The 24,852-nt window shown below is 32.7% G+C and overlaps 1 protein-coding gene across 1 annotated transcript in view; it reads left to right on the forward strand.

The window, feature by feature from the left end:
• The window catches only part of LOC126890050 (macrophage mannose receptor 1-like), a 77,008-nt gene that overhangs the window by 1,496 nt on the left and 50,660 nt on the right, over window positions 1–24,852 (forward strand). Inside the window, exons 2-3 of the mRNA XM_050658880.1 lie at window positions 13,084–13,178; window positions 22,955–23,063. Coding sequence (XP_050514837.1) covers window positions 13,084–13,178; window positions 22,955–23,063 — 204 coding nt within the window. The remainder of the gene's footprint in view (window positions 1–13,083; window positions 13,179–22,954; window positions 23,064–24,852) is intronic.

Consider the following 24,852-nt stretch of genomic DNA (forward strand, 5'->3'; position numbering starts at 1 on the left):
ATTATTATCCTGGTTTTTTATAGCGTTCTCCGTCTTCCGGTTGCCAGTTTCCAGCTTCGTCCGTCGTTGCATTCGTCAGGGTGAAGGTTCCTTTCCGACATTGCCTTCTGAATGCCGCCCAGCCAGGATTGTTTCGGCCTTCTTCTCTTCCTTCTTTCCCTTGGCGTCCATTTTAAAATTTGTTTTGGCAGCCTGTCGTCGTCCATTGACGTCGTACATGGCCATAACAGAGCAGTTGTCTCCTTTGAATTTCGTCTATGATGGTTGACTTGACATAACATTTTACCATCCGATATTAGCTTTGCAGATTGAATCTTTGGTTACTTAGAAATTTCCTCATCTTCAAAAAGATCTATTCATGATCGAATTTCTGAAGTTCATTTTTTATCTGCATCCTTGTTATGGCTTATATACCATATAATAGACCGTATTAAAAATTTCGTAATTTTACTGGAAACAAATTGTTCGCATGTACACACCAGAAAGGCAATTTATTATTATTAACAGTCAAATGTCTTTCTTCAAATGCTTTAAAATGATACTTATAGTATTTTTGCCAAAAAAATTTCTTGGGCATAGAAAAACTCCACAAAAAACATTACCGTACATACTGGGTATAGTCCTCCGGCCCGGGAGACATTTTGAAAATTTCATTTTGGCCCGCGCTTAAAAGTATTTGCCCACCCCTGGTCTATACTAAGGTATACAGAGTAAAATTTATGTATGGAACCTCTCAATTATCTCGGAAACGTCGTGCACGATTTTTATAGATTTTGGTAGGCAAGGGTCTTCTAATGCGGCAGATATTATAGCAGTATTTACACTTCTGTCAGATCTTTCGTTTTTCTGTAAATCTTATGAAATTTCTTATTTCAAATAGAACACCCTCTATATTTTTTGCATTTTAAAGTTCTTAAGAAATACTGATTACTTCTCGTGTGACATTCTCTAAGTATAGCTAAATGCCGTGATTTCGGAGTTATTGCTATAGATATTTAAAAAAAAATTTAAAAAATAAAAAAATCAATTTTTTCGGCCCAGACAGACACTATTTTAGGTTCTCTGAATCACTGGGAACAAAAAGGTATTCTTTCTACAAGCGTGCAAAAATGTTTACTTTCGCGCACGCGTTTTTGTTTAGAAAGTTTCAGTTTTTCGCACGCGTTTTACTTTTCCGCACGCGTTTTACTTTTCCGCACGCGTGTAGATTTTTTAATATGGCCTTAAAATAATTATAATACATGCAATAAACTAATATTTAGATATTATTTACTATTTTATTTCAAATGTATCTTATTGTGTTCCTGTTTTAATGAAATTAACGCGACAATTCGATGAAATAAAATTATTTTGACATAATATTCCAAAGTCAAATCGGTAGACAATAACAGTCGTTTTGAATCATCGTCATGAAAACCAAGATCGTCGTCATGCTAACTAATTATATTGAAAGTTTTGACAACCTTGTCCAAGAATTAATTTACTTTGTCAATGAATTAATAACTTTCAAAAATTTTTAAAGACTCGTAGAAAAAAATTGTTCCTAACTCTTGCAGAAGTCTCTTTTCCGCACTCGACTGCTTGCCGAAATCCCGCTTCGCGTCGTTCGGCAAACTGCAGTCGCGCGCGGAAAAGTGTGACTTTCTGCACTTGTTAGGAAAATAGCTATTAAAATTGTTCTCTAAAGTTGATCGTTTTCGCGTTATAAACAATTTAAAACTGAAAAATAACTAAAAATGACGATATTCGAGGCTCAAAAACACAACCAAAAATATAATTATAATTTTTTGAAATTACGAAGTGCCTAAATTTAAGCTCAAACCTTCTTCTATATACACCCCATAATAATTTTGGGCATGGTTTAATCCAAAACATTTCTTTTTCAATTGTTAATGAAGCTCTTATGAGAAGATGGGCGATCGGGCTTCATTAACAACCCAAAAACAATATTTTTGAATTAAATATGCCCAAACTACTTGTACTAATCGGAAAGTGGCAAGATAAGGTTTGAGCTTGAATTTAGACACTTCGTAATTACTTATGTTCTTGAGTCCTGAAGATCATAATTTTTCTTTTTTTTTTTCAGTTTGAAATTGTTTATACCTCCAAAACGATCAACTTTAGAGAAAAATTAAACAGAACTTTTTTGTTCTTAATGATCCAAAGAACCTAAAATAATGTCTGCTCAGGCCGATAAAATTGATTTTTATCATTTGTTTAAAAATCTTTTTTAAAATATACAGGGTGTCCCGAAAAGAATGGTCATAAATTATACCACACATTCTGGGGTCAAAAATAGTTCGATTGAACCTAACTTACCTTAGTACAAATGTGCTCATAAAAAAAGTTACAGCCCTTTGAAGTTACAAAATGAAAATCGATTTTTTTCAATATATCGAAAACTCTCAAAGATTTTTTATTGAAAACGGGCATGTATAATTCTTATGACAGGCCCACCTTAAAACCAAATTATAGTGAAACTTGTCCACCCCATAAAAAATTTATGGGGATTTTGTTCCCTTGAACCCCCCCAAACTTTTGTGTACGTTTCAATTAATTCATTATTGTGGTACCATTAGTTGAACACAACGTTTTTAAAACTTTTTTGCCTCTTAGTATTTTTTCGATAAGCCAGTTTTTATCGAGATGCGGCTACTTTTTTACTATATTTACATAAAAAATTTATGGGGGTTTTGTTCCTTTAAACCCCCCAAATGTTTGTGTACGTTCCAATTAAACTATTATTGTGGTACCATTCGTTAAACACAGTGTTTTTAAAACTTTTTTGTCTCTTAGTGTTTTTTTGATAAGTCAACTGTTATCGAGATGTGGCTTCTTTTTCAAAATATACCAAAAAATTTAAGTTTAAATAAATTTTCAGATTATTAACAGGTGTCTATAATCATACTCAACCATATACAAATAGTGGTGGATTCGACAAATATTCAAAATATCTCGATAAACACTGACTTATCAAAAAAGTACTAAGAGGCAAAAAAGTTTTAAAAATATTGTGTTTAACTAATGGTGCCACAATAATAATTTAATTGGAACGTACATAAAAGTTTGGGGGGGTTTAAGGGAACAAAACTCCCATAAAATTTTTATGGGGTACACAAATTTCACTATAATTTTTTTTTAAGATGTTGCTATGATAAAGATTCCTCATGTCCATTTTCAATAAAAAACCTCTAGGAGTTTTCGATATATTAAAAAAAATCGATTTTCATTTTGTAACTTCAAAGGGCTGTAACTTTTTTTGTGAGCACTATTGTATATAGGTAAGTGAGGTTTAATCAACCTATTTTTGACCCCAGAATCTGTGGTATAATTTATGACCAATCTTTTCGGGACACCCTATATATTATGTAGCAATAACTCCGAAATTACGGCATTTAGGTATAGGGAATATTACATGAGAAGTAATCAGTATTTCTTAAGGTCTTCTTCTTTTTTCTCGAAACTCCTTATGCCCGTCAGGGGCGTCGGAGGTTTTATTCATCCTCTATCCATATTATACATTTCTTGCGGTCCTTTGCTAACTATTTCATTTGTTGATGTGTTTTTCCTTTTTCCTGTGCAATTTCTATAATCTGATCGATCCATATTTTCCTTGGCCTCCCTTTCCTTCTTTTACCAAATCTTTTTGATTCCATCACCTGCTTTGGTAGTCTTCCCTGGTCCATTCTCTTAATGTGTCCATACCATTTTAATTTTCTTTATTGGATCTTGGTTATTATCGATTCCTGTTTCAGTCTTTGTCTAATATCTTCATTTCTTATTCTGTCCAATTTCGTTTTTCCTGGTATTTTTCTCAGCTGCTTCATCTCCGCTGCGTTTATTGTACTGTTTATTTTTGCATTGTTTACCCATGTCTCACTTGCATATATTAAAGTTGGTACAGATATTGCATTGTATACCTTCAGTTTTATTTCTTTACCTAATTCATCCTTTCCAAATATTGTTTTATTTAGTGCATAGTAAATAATATTTGCTTTTTCCGTACTGTATGAGATTTCTTGATCTAGCTTTCCATCCTCTGATATTATTACTCCGAGGTATTCCAACGTCGTGTTTCTATTATTTCATATTTGCACCTAAATATCGTTGTTTTATTTCTTCCCTTTTCTTTTGGGTTACTATCCTGGTCTTCGTTTTCTTTACATTTACCTCCATTTTCAAATTTTCCATTTCTTCCACGCAGTTATCGATTAAATTTACATTTTCTCTTTATCATCTGCTATTATTACTAGGTCATTCTCACTGGTAGTAAATTCCTATACCCTAATATTGACTGTAATTTAATTGCCTTGACCTTTTTTAGTGCTCTTCATTACTCTATCCATTACTAATATAAATAAAACTGGGCCGAGACTGTCCCCTTGTCTTTGGTTTATTCCTCGCCTTATAGGTCTGGATCCCGCATAAGAAAAGAAAATTGATTAATAGCAAACTTAAAATTTGTTAATAGCTTAACGGTGTCTAGTCGGACAAACTTTGATGTATGGGAACACTGGAACAGGGAAAGTTTTAATGGTGGAATAGGTTAAAAATTTGGAACGTCAGACTACGAAAAAGTCAGATGTGTTTTGTCGGAGAGAACTTCCAATTGATTTGTTGCTCTTACACTAAACTCTCGTTCAAAAATCAGACTGGTATTTATCACCAACTGGGCATTTTAATGAGTGGAAGACGAAGAACATGTCAAATGACAGGAATCATGTTGGTTAGTAATAGCAGTCTGATTTTTGCATGAGAGTTTAATGAAAGAGTAACAAATCAATTGGAAGTTCTGTCGGGCAAAATACATCTGACGTTTTCGTAGTCTGACGTTCCAAATTTTTAACCTGTTCCACAATTAAAACTTCCCCTGTTCCAGTATTCCAATATATCAAAGTTTGTCCCATTACACACCCTTAAGCTATTAACAAATTTTCAGCTTGCTATTAATCAACTTTTTTTTTGGTACGCAGTATCCAGACCTATTAGGTTTATTATTGGCGATCTGTTCCCGTTTATTTGTACTTTAGCGAGTCCCGCTTAATATCTTTTGCGGGATTTGCAGGTCTTCCATTACTGACCATATTACTTCTTTATTTATATAATCAAAAGAGCAGCTTTAATATCTATAAACGTAATATATAAGTCTTCTCCTATTTCGTTTTTCCTTTCAATTATATTTCTCAGTATGTATATATTATCTGTTGTTCCTGTTTCCTTCCTAAACCCCGCTTAAGGACTTTAAAATGCAAAAAAATGTACAGTGTGTTTAGTTTAAAATAAGAAACTTCATTAGATTTCCAGAAAGACGGAAGATCTGACAACAATGTAAATACCACTATAATGTCGGACGCATTAGAAAACGCTTACCAAAATCTATAAAAATCATGCAAGCCGTTTTCGGAAGAATTGAGCGTTCCATATATGAAACTGACTCTGTATAAATATCTATAGTGTCCTATAGATATTTTTGTTTTTACTGTGGCAAGAAGTATCAACCATTTTATTGTTCGTAGTACTTTATTCTGAAATTGTTGAATATGTTTTTTCTTCTTCCTCAGATATTATCTTTATACCCTGTAAAAACTGGTATAATTTATCATTTTACCTCTTTCATCATCATCATTGGCTCTACAATGCTACTGGTTTTGGCCTGTTCCAGAATCATCTTCAATTCCTTCCTATCCTTCGCCTTGGATTTCCAATTTCACACTCCTAACACTCGCAAGTCGTTTTCCACCTGATCCTTAAATCATACTCTGGGCCTGCCTCTCCTCCTCTCTCCATCAGATCTCTGGCTATAAATATGTTTCGACGGCTCCACCTCATTCATTCTCTCTAAGTGGTGTAGCCACCGCAACCTGTTTATTTTGATATATGTATGTATTACCAATACTAGGCTCACTATAAAAGTGGTAAAGCTCAAAATTATAGTGTCTACGCCATAATCCGTTTTCCTGCACACTTTTAGAGATCTCTCTCTTCAATCCTGACCCCCCGGAGGGAGTGTAATGGTCGACGTGATGTCGTGTATTGTCTGTCTGTCTCTAGTCATTTCTTTTAACTCATGCATAGGTCTTTTGCATATTCCTGTAATTTGATCGATCCATCTTGTTGGGGATCTTCCTCGTGATCTTCGGCCTTCCACCTTTCCTTGTATAATGAGCCTTTCCATGTTTTTTTTTGCTCTCAAGTATTTTAATTGTTGGAGATGGACTTTACTGGAGACGTTGGCTAACTTTTAGCTCTCTTAAAATTGAATTATTTGTTCTATGGTCGGTCCAAGGAATTCGTAGCATTCGTCTCCAACAGAACATTTCAGTGGCGTCTATCTTTCTTCTTTCCGAATTTCTCAGGATCCAAGATTCACATCCGTAGGTCAGTATTGGGAATATTAAGCAGTTGATCAACCTCATCTTTAACGCTCTTGAAATTTGACAATTCCGTCCATATTGTGGTCATTTTGCTGTGGCGACTTTTGCTAGATCACATCTACGTTTTATTTCTTCCTGTAGTGACCCTGTGTTTGTGATTAATGATCCCAGATATAAGTATGAGCTCACAACCTCAAACCGATCAATTGTGGTTATGTGTGGATGATTGTTATGTAGTCTATCCACTATCATGATCTTTGTCTTTGATATGTTTAATTGCAGACCAAATATTTGACTTTCGTTTTCAACCAGTCGTATAAGATCAATCAGCTCTGCTTGAGTATTTGCAAGAAGGGCCGTGTCATCTGCGAAACGTAGGTGGTTTATTTTATGACCATTTATTGAGATGCCCTTTTCCCATCCTTCAAGTGCTCTTCTCATAATATGCTCTCCATGTATATTGAATAATTGTGGAGATAGTATACATCCCTGTCTGACACCCCGTTCTGGATGAAATTCATTTGAAAGTGTGTCAAGTTCTTTAACTGATCCAGTAGTGTGTGCGTATAGTTCAGTTATTTAAGCGAAATAAGGTGTTGGGGTACGCGTACTTCTTTTAGTATTCGCCATAAGTGTCTCCACTTGACCCTATCGAACGCCTTACGATAATCTATAAAGCATATTATGTACAGTGAAATATTGAATTCCCTAGATTTTTCGATTATTTGCCTTATATTCAACAGGTGTTCTCGAGTACCTCTACCTTTGGTAAATCCAGTTTGCTCTTGTGGAATTTGTCTTTGAAGGAATGTTTTTAGTCTCTCATTGATTATATGTAGCATTATTATAGGTTTTCCTTAAAGACGATCGTAATAAAAGTCCGTTTGATGTTTATTAGTTTTAATTAATAAAATAGATAACTAAATTATTGATACTATTAAATTGTCGAAATGTAAAAGTGTAAAAGTGTAAAAGTGTAATTTGCGACCAAAATTATTACGTGTTCTTATTCTTACAAAAGGGAAATGTATTTATAGATAATTTGCGTCTAATCAATATAATACCCGTCTAAATATTATCCCTGACCTAAGAACAGGTCTGTCGCGTTTAAGATGTTAGAATCGACTGAATGTATTCGTCCTCTTTCCCTACGCTAAAACAAACCGTCTTGGGCTAATCTCCTTTTTCCTGTGAAACAACCCAATTAAAATTGGTTCAAAGCATATACCGACATCTTCCAATAACCCAATAATACAAAAATTAAAAGTAGTCCGCTACCGTCGCTGTAATCCCCAATTCGTTCCACCCATATGTGCCAACGTAGGTACATATGTGTGAGACTATCCCGTTCTCGTACTAATAATTAAAAAATATTATATACGGGGTATCTTAAAAATTAAGATAAAATATTTCCAATCCTACATTATTTTACTGGCATGTGATATAAGAGAAATAGTTCTATAATTGTCGCATTTATGGAAGCTGCCTTTTTTTATGAATTGTTGTGATTGTAGATTTTGTCCAGTCTTCAGGCCATTGTTTAGAATGCCATATTTGGTTATAGAGTAGATGAAGTAATTTTACGTTAGTTTCTTCTGTGCCTTTGAGCATTTCGGCTGTTATCATATCTGGACCTGGTGCTTTATTATATTTGAGCTTACTGATCTCGAGTCTTACTTTATTTTCAAGTATATCAGGTTCTTCTTCCACCTCATCAGAGATTTGGTTAACAGGTTCTTGGTGTGATCATCTTTATATAGGTCCCTGCAATACGATCTTCATGTCTCTGCTATATCTTCTTTGTTTGTTCTCAGAGTTCCAGTGTTGTCTTCAATGGCCCAAGTTCTGGCTTTAAAGTCTCTTGTTAAGTAGCGTATTGTTCTAAATAGATCTCTCGGCTGATTATTCTGATCATGTCTCTCAATTTCTTTGCATATACTTTGGTAGTACTGTTTTTGTCTGCCTTGCATTTTCGTTTTATTTCTCTATTGAGGTTTCTTAAACTAGCTTTTTGCCTTTCACTATGCACGCCACTTTGACAAAGATTTCTTCTATTCTCAATGATTTGAATGGTTTCATCTGTTATCCAGTGTTTCCGTTTCACAGGATTATTTATCTTTGGATGATCAATTGGTGTTGTTACACAATGTTTAAAAGTCTCACATATTTCTTGTAATGTTCCGTTACGAATAGAGGGCATTATTTTATATACTTCCTGGAGCAGGTCGTCCTTCTTTCTTAGTTCTATCCTATTTGTCTCATACAACTGTCCCTTTACAGATTATATCTGAGGATTTTACGTTCAACAGCCTAACCGTTCCTTATCACTTTTTGTTATCGTCCACGTTTCTGACGCGTAAGTGAGGACGGGCTTGATTAGAGTTCTGTAAACGTCTGTTAGACGTAGATATAATACAGGGTGAGTCATGAGGAACTGTACATACTCCTACCTCGTATAGAGGCTCCTATGGGGAATAACAAATGACCATTAAAAAGTGTCTGCTCCCATTGTTTAATAATATACAGGGCGAGTTTCGCATTTTGACAGAAATTTGTATTCGTCATAATTTTTGAACGGTCAGATCGATGTGTCTTTTATTTTGGTCAATCTTTACACTATTACCACCCAATCAACTGATTTAGTCAAACTAGAAAAAAATCAGGTCCGGCTTTAAAAAAATTAGTTCGTTTGGGTCTTAGAAAAAATTTCACCCTGTATACACTTTTTGAAAACTCTAATATAAATTTTACAAATTAGACAAATACGCAATTAAAATGGCATATTTATTTTTTCCCCACACGATTACTTAATTTTTTTATAAAAAAATCAAATTTGACTATGAATAATTATTAAAAGTTTGGTAAAGTATACATTTAAAACAAATTTGACTATGAATAATTATTAAAAGTTTGGTAAAGTATACATTTAAAAAAATTAAATTTTTTTACAAAAATTATTATTTTTTGAACAAATATTTAATTTATGTTACCACCCAATCAACTGATTTATTCAAACTAGAAAAAAATCAGGCTCGGATTTAAAAAATTAGTTCGTTTTGGTCTTAGAAAAAATTTCACGCATTTCTGTATACGCTTTTGAAAACTCTAATATGAATTTTATAAATTAGACAAATAGGCAATTATAATGGCATATTTATTTTTTCCCCACACGATTACTTAATTTTTTATTAAAAAATCAAATTTGTCAAAATGGGAATTTTAACCTAAAAATGAAAAAAAAATGAAATCTCTGTTCCATTTTAATATTTTTTTTTCTGAAATTTTTACAGCACATATCTCTTACCATTGTGAAGACTATAAAAATTGTTGTAGACTTTCAGTCTTCTTCTCGTAAAAGTTATGAATTAAAAAAATAAAAGGTGCAGATTCGTGAATTGCAAAGTTAAATCACAAAAATTAAGTGAAAAAATTTAAAATTTGTCTATTTGATCACGTCTAGGCTAAACTATAGAGTCCAAAGAGAAGTGTATGGGGAGTTCTAGATCTAGACGTGTTATAGAAAAAAAAAATGGTGAAACTTTTAATTTTAAGAAAAACGTTGTTTAATTTTTTTTATTTTTATGGTAAAATTGCGATTTTGACAAATTTGATTTTTTAATAAAAAATTAAACAATCGTGTGGGGAAAAAATAAATATGCCATTTTAATTGCCTATTTGTCTAATTTGTAAAATTCATATTAGCGTTTTCAAAAAGCGTATACAGGGTGAAATATTTTCTAAGACCCAAACGAACTAATTTTTTAAAGCCGGACCTGATTTTTTTCTCGTTTGAATAAATCAGTTAATTGGGTGTTAACATAAATTAAATATTTGTTTAAAAAAAATAATTTTTGTAATAAAAGTGAATTTTATTAAATCTATGGTTCACTTTACCAAACTTTTAATTAGTAGTCAAAATTGATTTTTTTATAAAAAAATTACGTAATCGTGTGGGGAAAAAATAAATATGCCATTTTAATGGCCTATTTGTCTAATTTGTAAAATTCATATTAGAGTTTTCAAAAAGCGTATACAGGGTGAAATTTTTTCTAAGACCAAAACAAACTAATTTTTTAAAGCCGGACCTGATTTTTTTCTAGTTTGACTAAATCAGTTGATTAGGTGGTAATAGTGTAACGATTGACCAAAATAAGAAATACATCGATCTGACCGTTCAAAAATTATGACGAATACAAATTTCCGTCAAAATGCGAAACTCGCCCTGTATATTATTAAACAATGGGAGCAGATACTTTTTAATGGTCATTTGTTATTCCCCATAAGGGCCTCTATACTAGGGTGGTGCGAAAAAAGTCAAATTGATAATCCCGTATCGCTATAGTGCGGAAAAGTTGCGATTGGTAATTACAAGAAAAACAAAACAAAAATTATTAAAATCGGACTTAATCTTCCGCTCCCGCAACGGGCCTAAAGATTATGAAAAAAATGAAATTTTACCTTTTTTTCGGAAATTTTTATTAATCCTCCATGTACGTTTTATTTATCGCTATAGTAAAATTTATTTACAGTTTGCATGGTTGAGTAATAAAAACAACAGTTTTACGGATCTAACGAATATCTTCCGATCCCGCAAGGTCCATCAAAATCATAAAAATTTGAAATTTTCGATGATTTTGATAAATTTAAAAACATTTAGTTATCTCATTTTTCTCCTACATTGTGAAGTTTTTCGCTTATACTTAAACAACCCAGAACTCACAACGAGGAGGTGGTTGCACTTCTAGCTCCACACACACCCTTCTCTCCAACCAACCAATAAGTGTGATTTTTACATTATTTACATAGTAAATTCCTTTTTCATGTTTGTATCCAGCTTTTAAACGTCAACTTTGTATTGTGATTTGGTGGTAGAATCTGGCAGCATGGACCTTGATTTAAGTGTTGCCCTTATGAATCCATCTCTTGATTGGGGCCCACATACATTAGACCAGGCGAGGCGTGACCAACTTAATCGGACACGAGATCTACTGTCTGCCTTTCTAATTCTCTGCGATCTACCGACTAGGAATTTTCGTAATATTTAGGACGGGAATAGGTAGGTAGGTAATTTTTTCTTGCCATCGATAGACTGACCTAGGGGTCGCGATCGACGGGTTTGCCTCCCCTTCATTAGACGATTCTTCCGTGACCAACCTTAGGCACCTCTCATCAGCTTGCGTGTGCTAGGGATAGTTTTGTACATTCCAGTCTGGTATGTCGCCCGATGTAATGCAAGAACTTATATCTTCATTTTACACTTCGAAGAAGTGGTGGAGAAGGTAGTTTTGCAACAGTCTGCAATAGTTTTGCAACATTCTATTCCAGTTTATTATTTCTGTTTAGTACCGTGCTTCAAAATTTCAAGTACTAGGGAGAAAGAAAACACATTAGAGAGCTAGGGCTAAGGAGAGTGTTAAAAGCCGGATAGATTAAAGCCAAGGACAAACGTATTAGAAATTTCATCCCTCCTACTTTAAATTTTCAAGCGCAGGACTACACTGAAATATTAGATTGGAATGTCGCAAAACTATCTTCTCCACCAGTTCTTCAAAGCGTTTCAAATGAAGATATAAGTTGCTACATTATATCAGGCAACACACCAGACTGGAATGTACAAAACCATCCCTGTCATACGCAAACTGTCTAGCGGTACATAGAGTTGGTCACGGAAGTATCGTCTAATGTATTTGGGACCCAATCAAGAGATGGATTCATCAAGGCAACCCTTAAATCAAGGTCCATGCTGCCAGATTTTACCACCAAATCAAAATTCAAAGTTGACGTTTAAAAGCTGGACACAAACAAATGAAAAAGAAATGTACTATGTAAATAATGTAAAAAACACACACTCATTGGTTTATGGAGAGAAGGGTGTGGGTGGAGTAAAAAGTGCAACCAGTTTCTTGTTGTGAGTTCTGGGTCGTTTAAATATTATTATACAATATCTAAACAAGCGAAGAGCTTCACAATGCAGCAGAAAAATGAGATAACTAAATGTTTTTTAATTTATCAAAATCATCAACAATTTCAAATTTTTATAGATTTTGATTGACCTTGCGGGATCAAAAGATATTCGTAAAGTGCATAAAACTATTGTTTTTATTACTCAATCATGCAAACTGTAAATAAATTTTACTATAGCGATAAATAAAATGTACAGGGGGAATAAATAAAAATTTCCGAAAAAAAGGTAAAATTTCATTTTTTCATAATTTTTAGGCCCGTTGCGGGATCGGAAGATAAAGTCCGATTTGAATAATTTTTGTTTTGTTTTTCTTGTAATTACCAATCGCAACTTTTCCGCACTATAACGATACTGGATTATCCACTTGACTTTTTTCGCACCACCCTACTCTATACGAGGTAGGAGTATGTACAGTTCCTCATGACTCACCCTGTATACGTCTGTTAATTTCTGCAGTTACAGTATTACTTTGGTTCATTTGTGAACCTAGATATACGAACTCTCTTACTGCTTCGAAAGTATATGTTTTAACCATTAGATCTTCAGGTTCTGCTACTTGATTAATATTTGAGGTATTCATAAATAGACGTAGTTTTGTTAGTATTAACTTATAGCCCCATTCTTTTTGCTGCTGCTTCCATGCCGTGAACGATTGAACCTGGTTCGCCTTTCTTTCATGCTATGATATCAATGTGTTTTACCTGTTTAATCACAAAATATTATATTCTTTATATTAATTTGCAGATGCTCCAAGTGTCTTTGATCCTGCGGGTGTCGTTCCTTTGGAAAAGTGTGAAAAGTGTGGCAACAAGAATTATTATTTTTCATATAAGTTCAAGGTAAGTAGGTACAATTTTATTGAACATTTCGATATAAATTAAAGGCAGTAATACACTCTGGAAAATTAGAAGAAAAAAAATAAGGAAAGGTTATTTACCAGCAATTTTATTGCTGAAATCGAATCTTATGATTGTTATGTTACCAAAATATTTAATTTTTGATAAATAATTCCTTACCTAAAATTTTAGTTGAAAATAAAATACTTTGTTGGAAAAACCCGGATTTTCCGTGGAAAATTTTCGTTGAGGTAAATCGGCAAAGAAATATAGGGTGAGGCAGATAACTGGCCTATTAGAAATATCTCGAGAACTAAAGGCAACAGAATCATGAAAATTGGAATACAGGGGTTTTGAAGGATGATCTATTAAATGAAAATATTTTCATCTCTTTGCAACTTCCGGTTATACCGGAAGTTGCTTATAACTTCGTTTTTTTAAATGGGACACCCTGTATATTTTTACATTTTTGGATTCTCTTCGATGTCTTCTTTCTTAAAATATGAGGTTTTGTAAAATTATACAGGATATTTTAAAAGATTATTAAGTATTTTTATTAATTTCGTAGCAATATTCACACCCTGTAGAATTGTAGTAGTTTGACATCTAAAACTTTACTTACGTTCAAATGATTTTTAATATGCTCTACTATTGCTAAGAATCATTAGTATAGCTAAATTTTTAATTTTAGTATACAGGGTTGGTCGAAACTCGGAATGAGTATTTTCTGAGTTTTCTTAAATGGAACACCCTGTATATTTGTATTGTAGTGAAATGATATTTTTTAGTTCTTTTTTATTTCTTAAGCATTCCCTATACCTAACTGCTTTAATTTGTGAGTTATTGGTGATTCAAGCTAAACATTAATTGCAACAAAAAATACGTAAAATTTTATTAGGTTGGCCGTGAAAATACTCAATCCTAAATAATTTTTTAGAAATAAAAACATATTAATCCAGACTGGTCCTTAAAATTACCAATAATGGTTTAGCTATCAAAATACCTACATAATTAAGATTTTTGGTGCGATTAACAATTAAGCACAAATTAAAGCAGTTAGGTATAGGGAATGCTAAAGAAATAAAAAAGTACCATGAAATATCATTTCATTACAATACTAAAATATAGGGTGTTCCATTTAAGAGAACTCAGAAAATACTCATTCCAAGTTTCGACCAACCTTGTATACTAAAATTAAAAATTTAGCTATACTAATGATTCTTAAAAATAGTAGAGTATATTAAAAATTATTTGAACGTAAGTAGAGTTTTAGATGTCAAACTACTACAATTCTACAGGGTGTTAATTTTGCTACAAAATTAATAAAAAAAACGTAATTATCTTTTAAAATACCCTGTATAATATTACAAAACCTCATATTTTAAGAAAGAAGACATCGAATAGAATCCAAAAATGTAAAAATATACGGGGTGTCCCATTTAAAAAAACGAAGTTATGAGCAACTTCCGGTATAACCGGAAGTTGCAAAGAGATGAAAATATTTTCATTTAATAGATCATCCTTCAAAACCCCTTTATTACAATTTTCATGATTCTGTTGCCTTTAGTTCTCGAGATATTTCTAATAGGCCCTTTATTTGCCTCACCCTGTATATATTTCCATGTAGTATTAAGTTACTTTAAATTTTTATTTGGGTGTTTTTCGTGTAATGTTAATCTTTTGAGTAACAGAGCCATAATTGAAAAAAAAACACGAATTTGTAGCACTAACTTGTTTATAAAAAATTACACACTATGTGCGGACTTGGCATACCTATATTACACTAGTCAACAAATTTACAAAAAAAAGTTGCGACTGATGTTAAAATGTCTGTACCGGGGAGTTTAAAGCGTCCTGAATGCGAATTCAAACACCAAAATGTTCCACCACGTATATATTTTGAGTTATCTTCTTCTTAAAGTGCCGCGCATTTCTGCGTAGGGGTCCACCGTACATTGTACAGGCCAGGTGAAATGTTAGATTTGGAGTTATAGAATGCATCAAATATTGCTATTTATTATAAAAATTATTATATACTATATACACATATGTTCAGAACTAGAAACAAATACTATAGTGTCTTTTGTACACAATTTTGTGCATATCCCAATTTTGCCATATCACTATTTCGATTAACACAAACACACATTTTATCCTGCATAGTAAAAAACGAGGATAGCTCCTGGTTACGGTTCCTAAATATTAAAGTTGTACTGGCTAGTAAGTTCCATTTAAAAAAATCCATTTTTGTAATCTAGAACCTAAGGGTTACGCATGTCCTTTGGACAAGTGAAGGTCTCGAACTAAATCATGTAATTCGGCTTGTTGGATGCAATAATGTGCTTTTTCGTCGCTTTCGGGAAAATAAGAATCATTCTTTTCTGATACATCATCAGGTTCACTTTTATCACCATACATTTCCAAATTTTCCCCCAATTTGCCGAGGTCCTGAAACAGGTAAATCTTCTCCATAAAAATCTGGTTTTATTGCTGAGGTAATACATATCTGGATAATCAGTTTTACGCTTGCTTTTCCTTGAAAACATAGACACTTCTGTCGTGCAGAAGTAACAGTCGTTAAAATGGTTTAGAACTATAATAATATATGTATAAGTTTAAATGGGTAGGTTTAGTGATTAAGGACTACCTTTGGTTAATTCTTTATTTAAATGTTAATGTGTTATTCGTAGAAATAAGGTATCCCAGTGTTGCCAAATTATGCACAATTTTTAGGAAAATTGTTAATTTGATAAGATCACGCCACAATATATTACAAATGACCGTTTTAAAAAAAATTTAGTAAAATAATCCATAACTTAAAAATCATAATTCATTTTTTTTTTTAAAAAATCATAACTCAAAATCTTACGTGTTAGAAACTTTTTACCATCATAATCATATTCAGAGAACAAAAATAAACAAAAAACAGCATTTTGCATTAGAGTCGCAAATTGGTTGTAAACTAGTGTTATTAATATTGTTACAAAACTGACATTACGCGGTTGACTTTACTATTTCATTATTTATATGTTTAGGCACTACGTTTAATTTTAGTTGACTTTATTTATTTTTAATTACTTACTTCTAAACAAATGAAAGACACTGAATTTCTATCTTTTATTTTCCAAACTACGATATCTAATTCATTTATTACACCAAATTCAATAATTTATCTACATAATTACAATTACAAAAATATATCGCGCTCGATACATATCACAGTACCTCTACCGACGTATTCAAATTCACAACTCACTTACTAATTCCAAAAACCCCTATTTATACATTATTACAATGTTCCAGAATAAGAAAGATTTATACGGAAGAATTCATCTTATTCTAGAATAAAAATCGAAGGGTTATTTACATAAATATCAAATAAGCATTTTCTAGAAAGAAATATCGAGGTTAATACACCTGTTAAAAAGGTCCCCCTTCTAAATGCATTCATAAATCAAATTCGGTAAACAAGACCCTTTTTGTTAAATTATAATAAATAGGCAAGGAGCTGAAAACAGTCGAGTGACAAAGGCACGTGACAATATATACAACCAGAAAATTAGATTCTAGTAATAAAATTGCTGGTAAATAACTTTTCCCAAAAATGGCCTATTTTCCGGTAATCTGCTCAGACTAATATAAAAAAAATATTTTCTCATATTATAATATTAAGGAATACTACTAGAATAAGCATAGAGGAAATGAACCTAAGTCGGCCCGCTAATAGAATACTGTAGGTTAGACTACTAATAGAACAAGTCATGGAGTTTAAATATCTAGGCAAAACACTATCTAGCTACAAAAGCTCGAAACATAAGAGGAAGATCAGGTGAATAGAGCAAAGACAGCCGCAGGTTGCCTAAATGAAACAATATGGAGAAATAAAAACATCGGAAAAGACGTGAAAGGCAGAATTTACAAAACAGTCATCACATGAAACCTCTATACTCTGGGTATAGAGATTTTTGAAGAAAAGAATGACGAAATATGGGGAAGATAGGAGAGAAGAGATTTAAGACCAAAAAGAAGAGGGGCTTAGCTCAGAAGGAAAAAAAATAATCAAAAGAGCAGAGAGACACTAAATCTCAAGTGGGTATTCGGGCTAGCTTCAATACACCGAATATAGGCTTTAGAGATATAAAAAAAAAGTTTGATAATGAAATGATAGTAGCTAGGAAGAAAATGAGACCTGTTAATACAAAAACTTAATACAACTAGGTAAGACCACTGGAGAGAGATCGAGATAAAAGGACCGATAAAGAGAGCAGGAAATGGGCGCCAACTCGGACAGCTCAACTTCTGGGGCACAGTATTTGAAAGCTCACTCCACTTTACTGTAGCGAAAAAGAAAAAAACCTAAGTTTTGGGTCCAGAATTTGAACAGCTCGAGATTTTTGAAGTAACGAACGACAGGAACTAAATGACACTGGTTACAACCACCTGAAACACAAAAATACTAAATACTAACTTTGTCTTGCTATTTTATATACTATTGATACAGACTGAAATAAAACATCTACCTTTCTTATAACAAATATATTATTAACAATAACTATATTATATATGTTAACAATTTACATATAACTCTAGAAACACAATAACAGTGGTAGTGGGTGGTGTAACGGTCAAACAGGACCAAAAAGCCAACATGCCATTAACTACTACACACTGCGCTAAGTAAAGGTATTAATCACCAAATCAAAATCAAAAGTCCGTTAGAATAGCAAAAAGATCTTTATAAATGAACTGGTCAGTGACTCGTTATATACTATACAAAAAAAAACCTACTAGACGTATCCCTTTTTAAAATCCGCGACAAAAATTTTACAACCCGATTCCCTATTAAATTTTATGATACAATTATTTATGATTATTAAACAAGACCTGATTTTATTTATTTGAACTAACTACTACTTATATTGAATCAAAGAGAAAAAAAACGACCTAAAACCCTATCTACCACGAAAATATGTACTCTATCGTATGCATACAATAAGTTTACACTGTACGAAAATATATATGAACCAAAAGTATATAAAAAGGTAAACAAACTTAACTTTTACAACAGCCGGTTGTTAAAAGGGGCAAATAGTCCTTTATGAAAAGTCCTTAGGAAGATCCTACAGTCCTACAGTCCTCAGGAAAATCCTCTTGGCACAACAAAGCTAGTTGGCTGCTTTGGTGGGTTAAGTCCTACCGAAAAATTCTTGATGTTGTAAAAATCAGGTACATAATTAACGTTATAGAGTCACGTTACGTGACTAAATAACTAAGTGACGGAATCTAAAATAAAATTTATCAAGTTTAATTACATTCTTTATTAGAATCTGTGAACCAGTACAGCAGTTCACTGAACTGGACCCAAAACAAAAACTCAGGTTAGGTATACATATGTCATGTCAAAATTTCTGAATCTACTTTCAAGGTAACATGACAGAGACTCGCGCAGTAGATGGGCGTGTCAGAAGGCTGTATAGTATTTGTAAAACTTTCCATAAATCACAGATAAAAAAAACTTAACTAAAAGCCTAACGATGAAGTATAAAAGATATTAGAATTTAGGTTTGACACTATAAAAACTCGACCTTCTACGTTCTTTGCAAATATTTAAAGGATAATATGAGCCATAATATGGAATTTATGTGGTAAATTAATCTAACGAAAGATCTGACTACAATGATGCATTGGATTTCACAACGAAGGAATGAGAGATAAAAAATGTATTATGTACTTACTGAAACTAGGCAGGCACGCCGGAATATCCACTTCTGTTATGAGAAGAAGTCCAAAGAGATGTTTAATTTTGATTATCTAGTTTTGTAGATGGTATTAGCTGACGTTTAATTTCCTTATAATTACTTGATTTCCATCTAAAATTTGTTTCAATCCCGTCACTTAAAAACAGTGGCGGCTCGTCAGGGTCGGCAGGGTCGGCAGTGCCGACCCACACATTTATGGACACATTATAGATTTTTGAAATATTTAATTTAATCGGAGTTGATGATATTCGTTTCTGTGAAATAAAAAATATATCTGTGAGATAATACAGACTAAATTTTATTCATTGTTTTTAAAAGAATTCGATCCCGGTACGTTAGTTAAGTGATACCTGTGCGCTGTGCGTAAGAGACTTTTCAAATTAATGATCCTATAGCCATGCAGCCGCACCCGTTTGCGATTGTGTGAATTCTTATTATAAAGCCCGGCACGGCATGCCGTCCCCAGATCGACGATTTGCTTATAATAAGAAGCTATGGAATATTAGCCGATAGGCAACCAATTATACATTCCCCGTATTTATTTGAATGGTAAGTACGGCAGCGGGTACCTCTGCCGAGCGGTGATCTGCCAACGGCAGAAAGGCACGTACGTAGCCACGTATTGCCTTGCTAGCGCGCTCGGGATAAAATTATGAAATAGGTAAGTAGTTTTACGTCGTTTAATTATTATTGATATTGTAATTCTTTTAAGTTGTTAGGAATTACCATTTAGGGGACAGGATGTATCGGAGTATTCGTTAAATCAAGTTAATTATAGAGAACAAATAAAATTGTTTAACAAATAAGATCTGGAATTTTTTAATTTATTTTCTGACTCGAAGAACATAGCGGCGTACCTAAAACAGCACAGAATGAAAGAATCAATTGGTAGTTACATTTTGATCCTTTTCGGTAGAAGTAGACGAATCTTCTGATAGAGGTAACATGTCATTCACAAGTATCAATAATTGTTCTTCGATACGCGTTACGTCTAATATTTATGAGAGGTTGTTAGGTTTTCAGACGTGAGTAGAAGCCATAAGACAGAATATATTTTTGGTGTTTTAATTTAAAGGACAGATTAAAATTTTTTGATATCAAAAATAAATTGGTAAGGCAAATTTATGACGGGGCTGTCTTGATGTCCAATGAATTGTATGGTCTTCGGACAAAATTTAAAACAATTGCACCAAGCAAAACTTATTTACTCACTGTTATAAGTCATTGACCTCTTTGATTATTCAAAATTTAAAAGTTACGCCAAAGAATTTTCAAAATATCTATTAGACAAGTTCATTAAAAATTATTCATCATTTTTTAATCAAATAAAATAAGAAAATGGATTAACAGTTTTATATTCTGATCCAAATATTTTCGGAAGGTGGGATAAGTTACAGACTATGTATAATTTTATATACTGCAATTCATTAGGTACAACAAACTGTTCCCGAAATTAATAAATTATTGCGCTCAAATGTGGGCAAATTCTGTCTCAAATGAACGGGTTCTCTCTTGTCTCAAAAGAGTTAAAACGTATTGTCGAAACACCATGAAACAGGAGAGAATGTCAAACTTGTCTCAAATGTCGATAGAAAAAAACTTTTAAAATCCCTCCAAAACAATAATAAATTTTACAATTACGTTATAACCCATTTTGCTACTTCGAAACAACATAGACTAGAGTTAATTTATAAACAGGTATAATTTCTAAATTTATAGAAAAAAAAAACAAAAAAAAACAAAAAAAAATAAAAAAAAACAAAAACCAAAAATCTCCTATGAAATTGAAGCCTTTGGAAACAAAACCTTGCCGACCCTATCCCTAAAGCCACGAGCCGCCACTGCTTAAAAATGAGAATAACCTCACTAGCGGCGCGGCGTCTGCCCTTAGAGCCGTTTCCTGACCAACTGCCGTTCAATGTTCAATGAATCGATTCGTGTCGATCCGATATAATTCATGCGCGATGCTTTATTCTTGCTTCGCTGCGAAAGTAGGCACCTGGGAGATTCCATAGGCGTCTCCAAAGAATTTTCTAGAGGGGTATTTTTAATGAAATTTTAATGGGATTTATTTAGTTAATATCGTAACCGCTACACATACCAATAATGACATACTCAGTAGAAGCACGACCTGATACTGAAAGCATAAAAAGAATCCTAGAAACAGCAGAGATGAAGATACTGAGAAAAATCGATGGTAAGACACTGTGGATAGAGCTAAAAGTACAGATATACGACGGAGATGCAAGGTAGAAAACATTTTAGAATGGAACGACCACATAAGCCGAATGACAACAAATAATAAGTAAAACAAGTAGTAAGGACGGCGAGAGGCGGTTCCCCAATAAGAAAACGATCAGTGGGAAGACCACGAAAAAGATGGAATAAAAACTCACTGGAAGCACATTGAAAAACAGACAGAGTCATGTCTACATAAAAAGAAAAAGAAGAAGAAGAAGAAGGTTAGACTGGAAAAATTAGTAGTGTTCTACTCCAGGGAAATAAGCAAAAAATACCAACGTTCGTTGTTAAGACCACATTCGGGACTTTGATTAATCCATGTATGTGACAACTTTTTCCTAGTTATTGGAAGAAAACCTACCTGTTTCTCGCATAGAATTCGGAGCCGTTTTTTTTTAATTATTAATAAATTAGTGGACCGGAGTAGCTCAGGTGGTAGGATGTGTGACTTCCATGCAGGTAGGCCGAGATTCGAAACCCAGCGCCAGCGAGAACTACCGCTACCGAGCGTCCGATAAGCAGAATTATTTTGATAATTCTCCTTAAAAAGCAGCTTGGCTAGTTTGCTTTTATTTCGATTTCGAGGTGTTCATGTAGCCCCACTAAAGACATCTGGAGAGACAGAAATGTACGTATGGGAATGGTGGATCACCTCTGAACCGAAATGAAGCAAGCTGTTTTTAAATATATCATTTTACTTATATTTTGAGTACACGGAATCAACTTGAGTTCGAATTTTTTCCTAGACGAATAGACGAAATGTGACTGCATATTGTAGAGCCTCTTTCGTCTTCTATGTTCGTCGTCTCCTTGCCTTATAAATTGTAAAAGGCAGAGATTAAGGATGTTTCCAGAAAGTGGTTCCACGAGAAGTTTCAGATTTATTGTTTAGATCTAGCACTTCTCATTCCTCTTTAATAGATGTCGCCACCGAGCGTCCGGTAAGCAGACTTATTTTCATAATTTTACTTAAATAGTCAGCTTGGCCAGCTTTGTTTCGAGGTATTCAGAGGTGTTCACGTAGCCCCAAGGAAGACGTCTGGAGAAAAAAATGTATGTATCGGGATGGTGGATCACCTCTGAACCGAAATATAACATAAGCTGTTTTTTAATATTTCTGCATTTCGGAATATCACTGCATATTTTAGAGTTCCTTTCGTCTTCTTTATTCGTCGTCTCCTTGCCTTATAAATTGTAAAAGGCAGAGATTAAGGATGTTTCCAGAAAGTGGTTCCACGGGAAGTTGCAGATTTATTGTTTGGATCTGGGACTTCTCATTTCACTTGATCTAATTTACCGCCATGAGGCTTTATACATGGAGGTCGCCTTTAGATGGACACCAGAGTATTATAGGGAATCAAATAGTTTACGTAATGATTAATAAGGGGTACAGGAAAACTACTACTAAGATTACACACTTAATTGCAGATATTAAACAGAGGCTCCCTATAACCAAAAGAAAGAACGGGAAGGGATTATCAAATATTAGAAAACTGAACAAAAACAATACAGTAGAAGCTTATACAGAAGAAATAAACAATATGTTCTTTTATATAGTAATTGTAAATGATGTTAAATAATAAATGACTCAGAATACAGATATCCATCTGTAGATGATCATTTTTGTCACATGATTTTCTTCTCAAGGAATATTTTGCAAAGCTTAGAATATCAATAAATAATGTAATATTAAGAATAAAAATAGTGTAATTTTCTAGACTAAAAATAATGAATTTTCTTATTAGATTTTATGCATAAAATAATACAAGTTTTTTGCAGGCAAACTATTTTCATGCCGACCAAATTTGTAGAGATATGAACATGACATTGGTAACAATACCATCGAAGGAAGTTAATGATTTCTTATACACCACAGTTTTATCAGCAAGTAAGTATTTAATTATTATTGTTTAAAAATTATTAGAAGCTTAGGAAAATTGGTTTAATTATTTTTATAACTTATACAGTGCGTCCACAAAGTAACGCATAAATTCATTATTTCTTAAACCGGCGACTTTAAGGAAAAATCCCTAAATAGGTCGATTTTTATTTTTAAATTACGATTTTTTGGCATATGTATCATACTAGAGACGTCATCCATCTGGGCGTGATGACGTAATCGATGATTTTTTTAAATGAGAATAGGGGTCATGTAATAGCTCATTTGAAAGGGTATTTAATTCTCTATTCAATAATATAAACATTAACATAATTATTTATACAGAGTGTAAAAATAAAAAAATATGAAAAACAAATTTTTAGGAAACCCTTTTCTTTAGTTCCGAGTGACTAAAATTAAAAATATTAAAAAATCAACTAAAAATCAAAAAATAAAAAAAATTGAAAAAATCCAACACATTCGTCAAAGAAAAGCGTGGCGCATCTTCATCGAATAAACGGTTTTCGCCCCACGCTTTTCTTTAACGAATGTGTTGGATTTTTTCATTTTTTTTATTTTTTGCTTTTTAGTTGATTTTTTAATATTTTTAATTTTAGTCACTCGGAACTAAAGAAAAGGGTTTCCTAAAAATATTTTTTTCATATTTTTTTATTTTTTACTTTTTAGTCTTACACTTTTCAAACATTAAAATATATCGTCATGTTTATTAAAATATGTATATAAAACATATGATGTACAAACATAAAAAGTAGTCGGAACCGGCAAAAAATTTGAAACTTCATTGTTTATTTGTGAAGCATAACGTAAACAATTAACGTAAAAAGTGAAATTATGTATAGTTCATATCATTAGCTACAATCCGTAAAAATTTCAAATTTCTACATTGTAAAAAACAAGAGAATTTAAGCATTTTCTTTTAAAATCGTTTTTTTTTTATTTAAATAATTATTAAACATAAACAATTTTTTTTTATTGACTATTCGCGTATTGTTCCCGCGAATGCATATGTCTGCAAATTTTCATTCATTTGCATTGAAGAAAAGGTAGGCAAATTAATCTCTAAAGATTTGACGCAAACTATTGAACTAAAGAAAAGCGTTTAAAAAAAGAAGAATATGTGTAACTTATTCAATTTAAATTAAAATACTTTTTACTGCTGTCAGAAACCAGACAAAAAGGTTTATATCACAAATAATTATTGCTTTTCGCTTAAATTGAATGTTAAAACTTCCAAGAGGCAGGTGGCTGGCGGGAGCTGGCTTGAATGTTTAATTTAATCAAAAGGCAATGTTTATTTCTGAAATACACATTTTTTTCTGTTTACGGGCAGCTGTAAAATGTATTCTGAGTTAAATAAATTACAACATACCTACATTCTTCATTTTTGTCAAATAATTTAATTAAAAAATTATTTTTGGACACCCTGTACAAATAATTGTATAAATTTTTATATTGCTGAATAAAGAATTGAATGATCTTTCAAATGAGCTATCGCATGTCCCCTATTCTCATTTAAAAAATCATCGATTACATCATCGCGCCCAGATGGATGACGTCACTAGTTTGACAAAAATCGACCTCTTTCGGGATTTTTCCTTAAAGTCGCATTTTTACGAAAAAACGAATTTATTCCTTTTATTTGCATCGTACTGTATAAACAAATATATGAGTGTTCAAAATTTAAAACTTTATTGTTTATTTATTACGCATAACGTAAACAATTAACGTAAAAAGTGAAATTATGTATAGGTTATATCATTAGCTACAATCCGTAAAA

Source organism: Diabrotica virgifera, chromosome 8 (genome assembly GCF_917563875.1).
Source record: "Diabrotica virgifera virgifera chromosome 8, PGI_DIABVI_V3a".
NCBI classification, from domain to species: Eukaryota; Metazoa; Arthropoda; class Insecta; order Coleoptera; family Chrysomelidae; genus Diabrotica; species Diabrotica virgifera.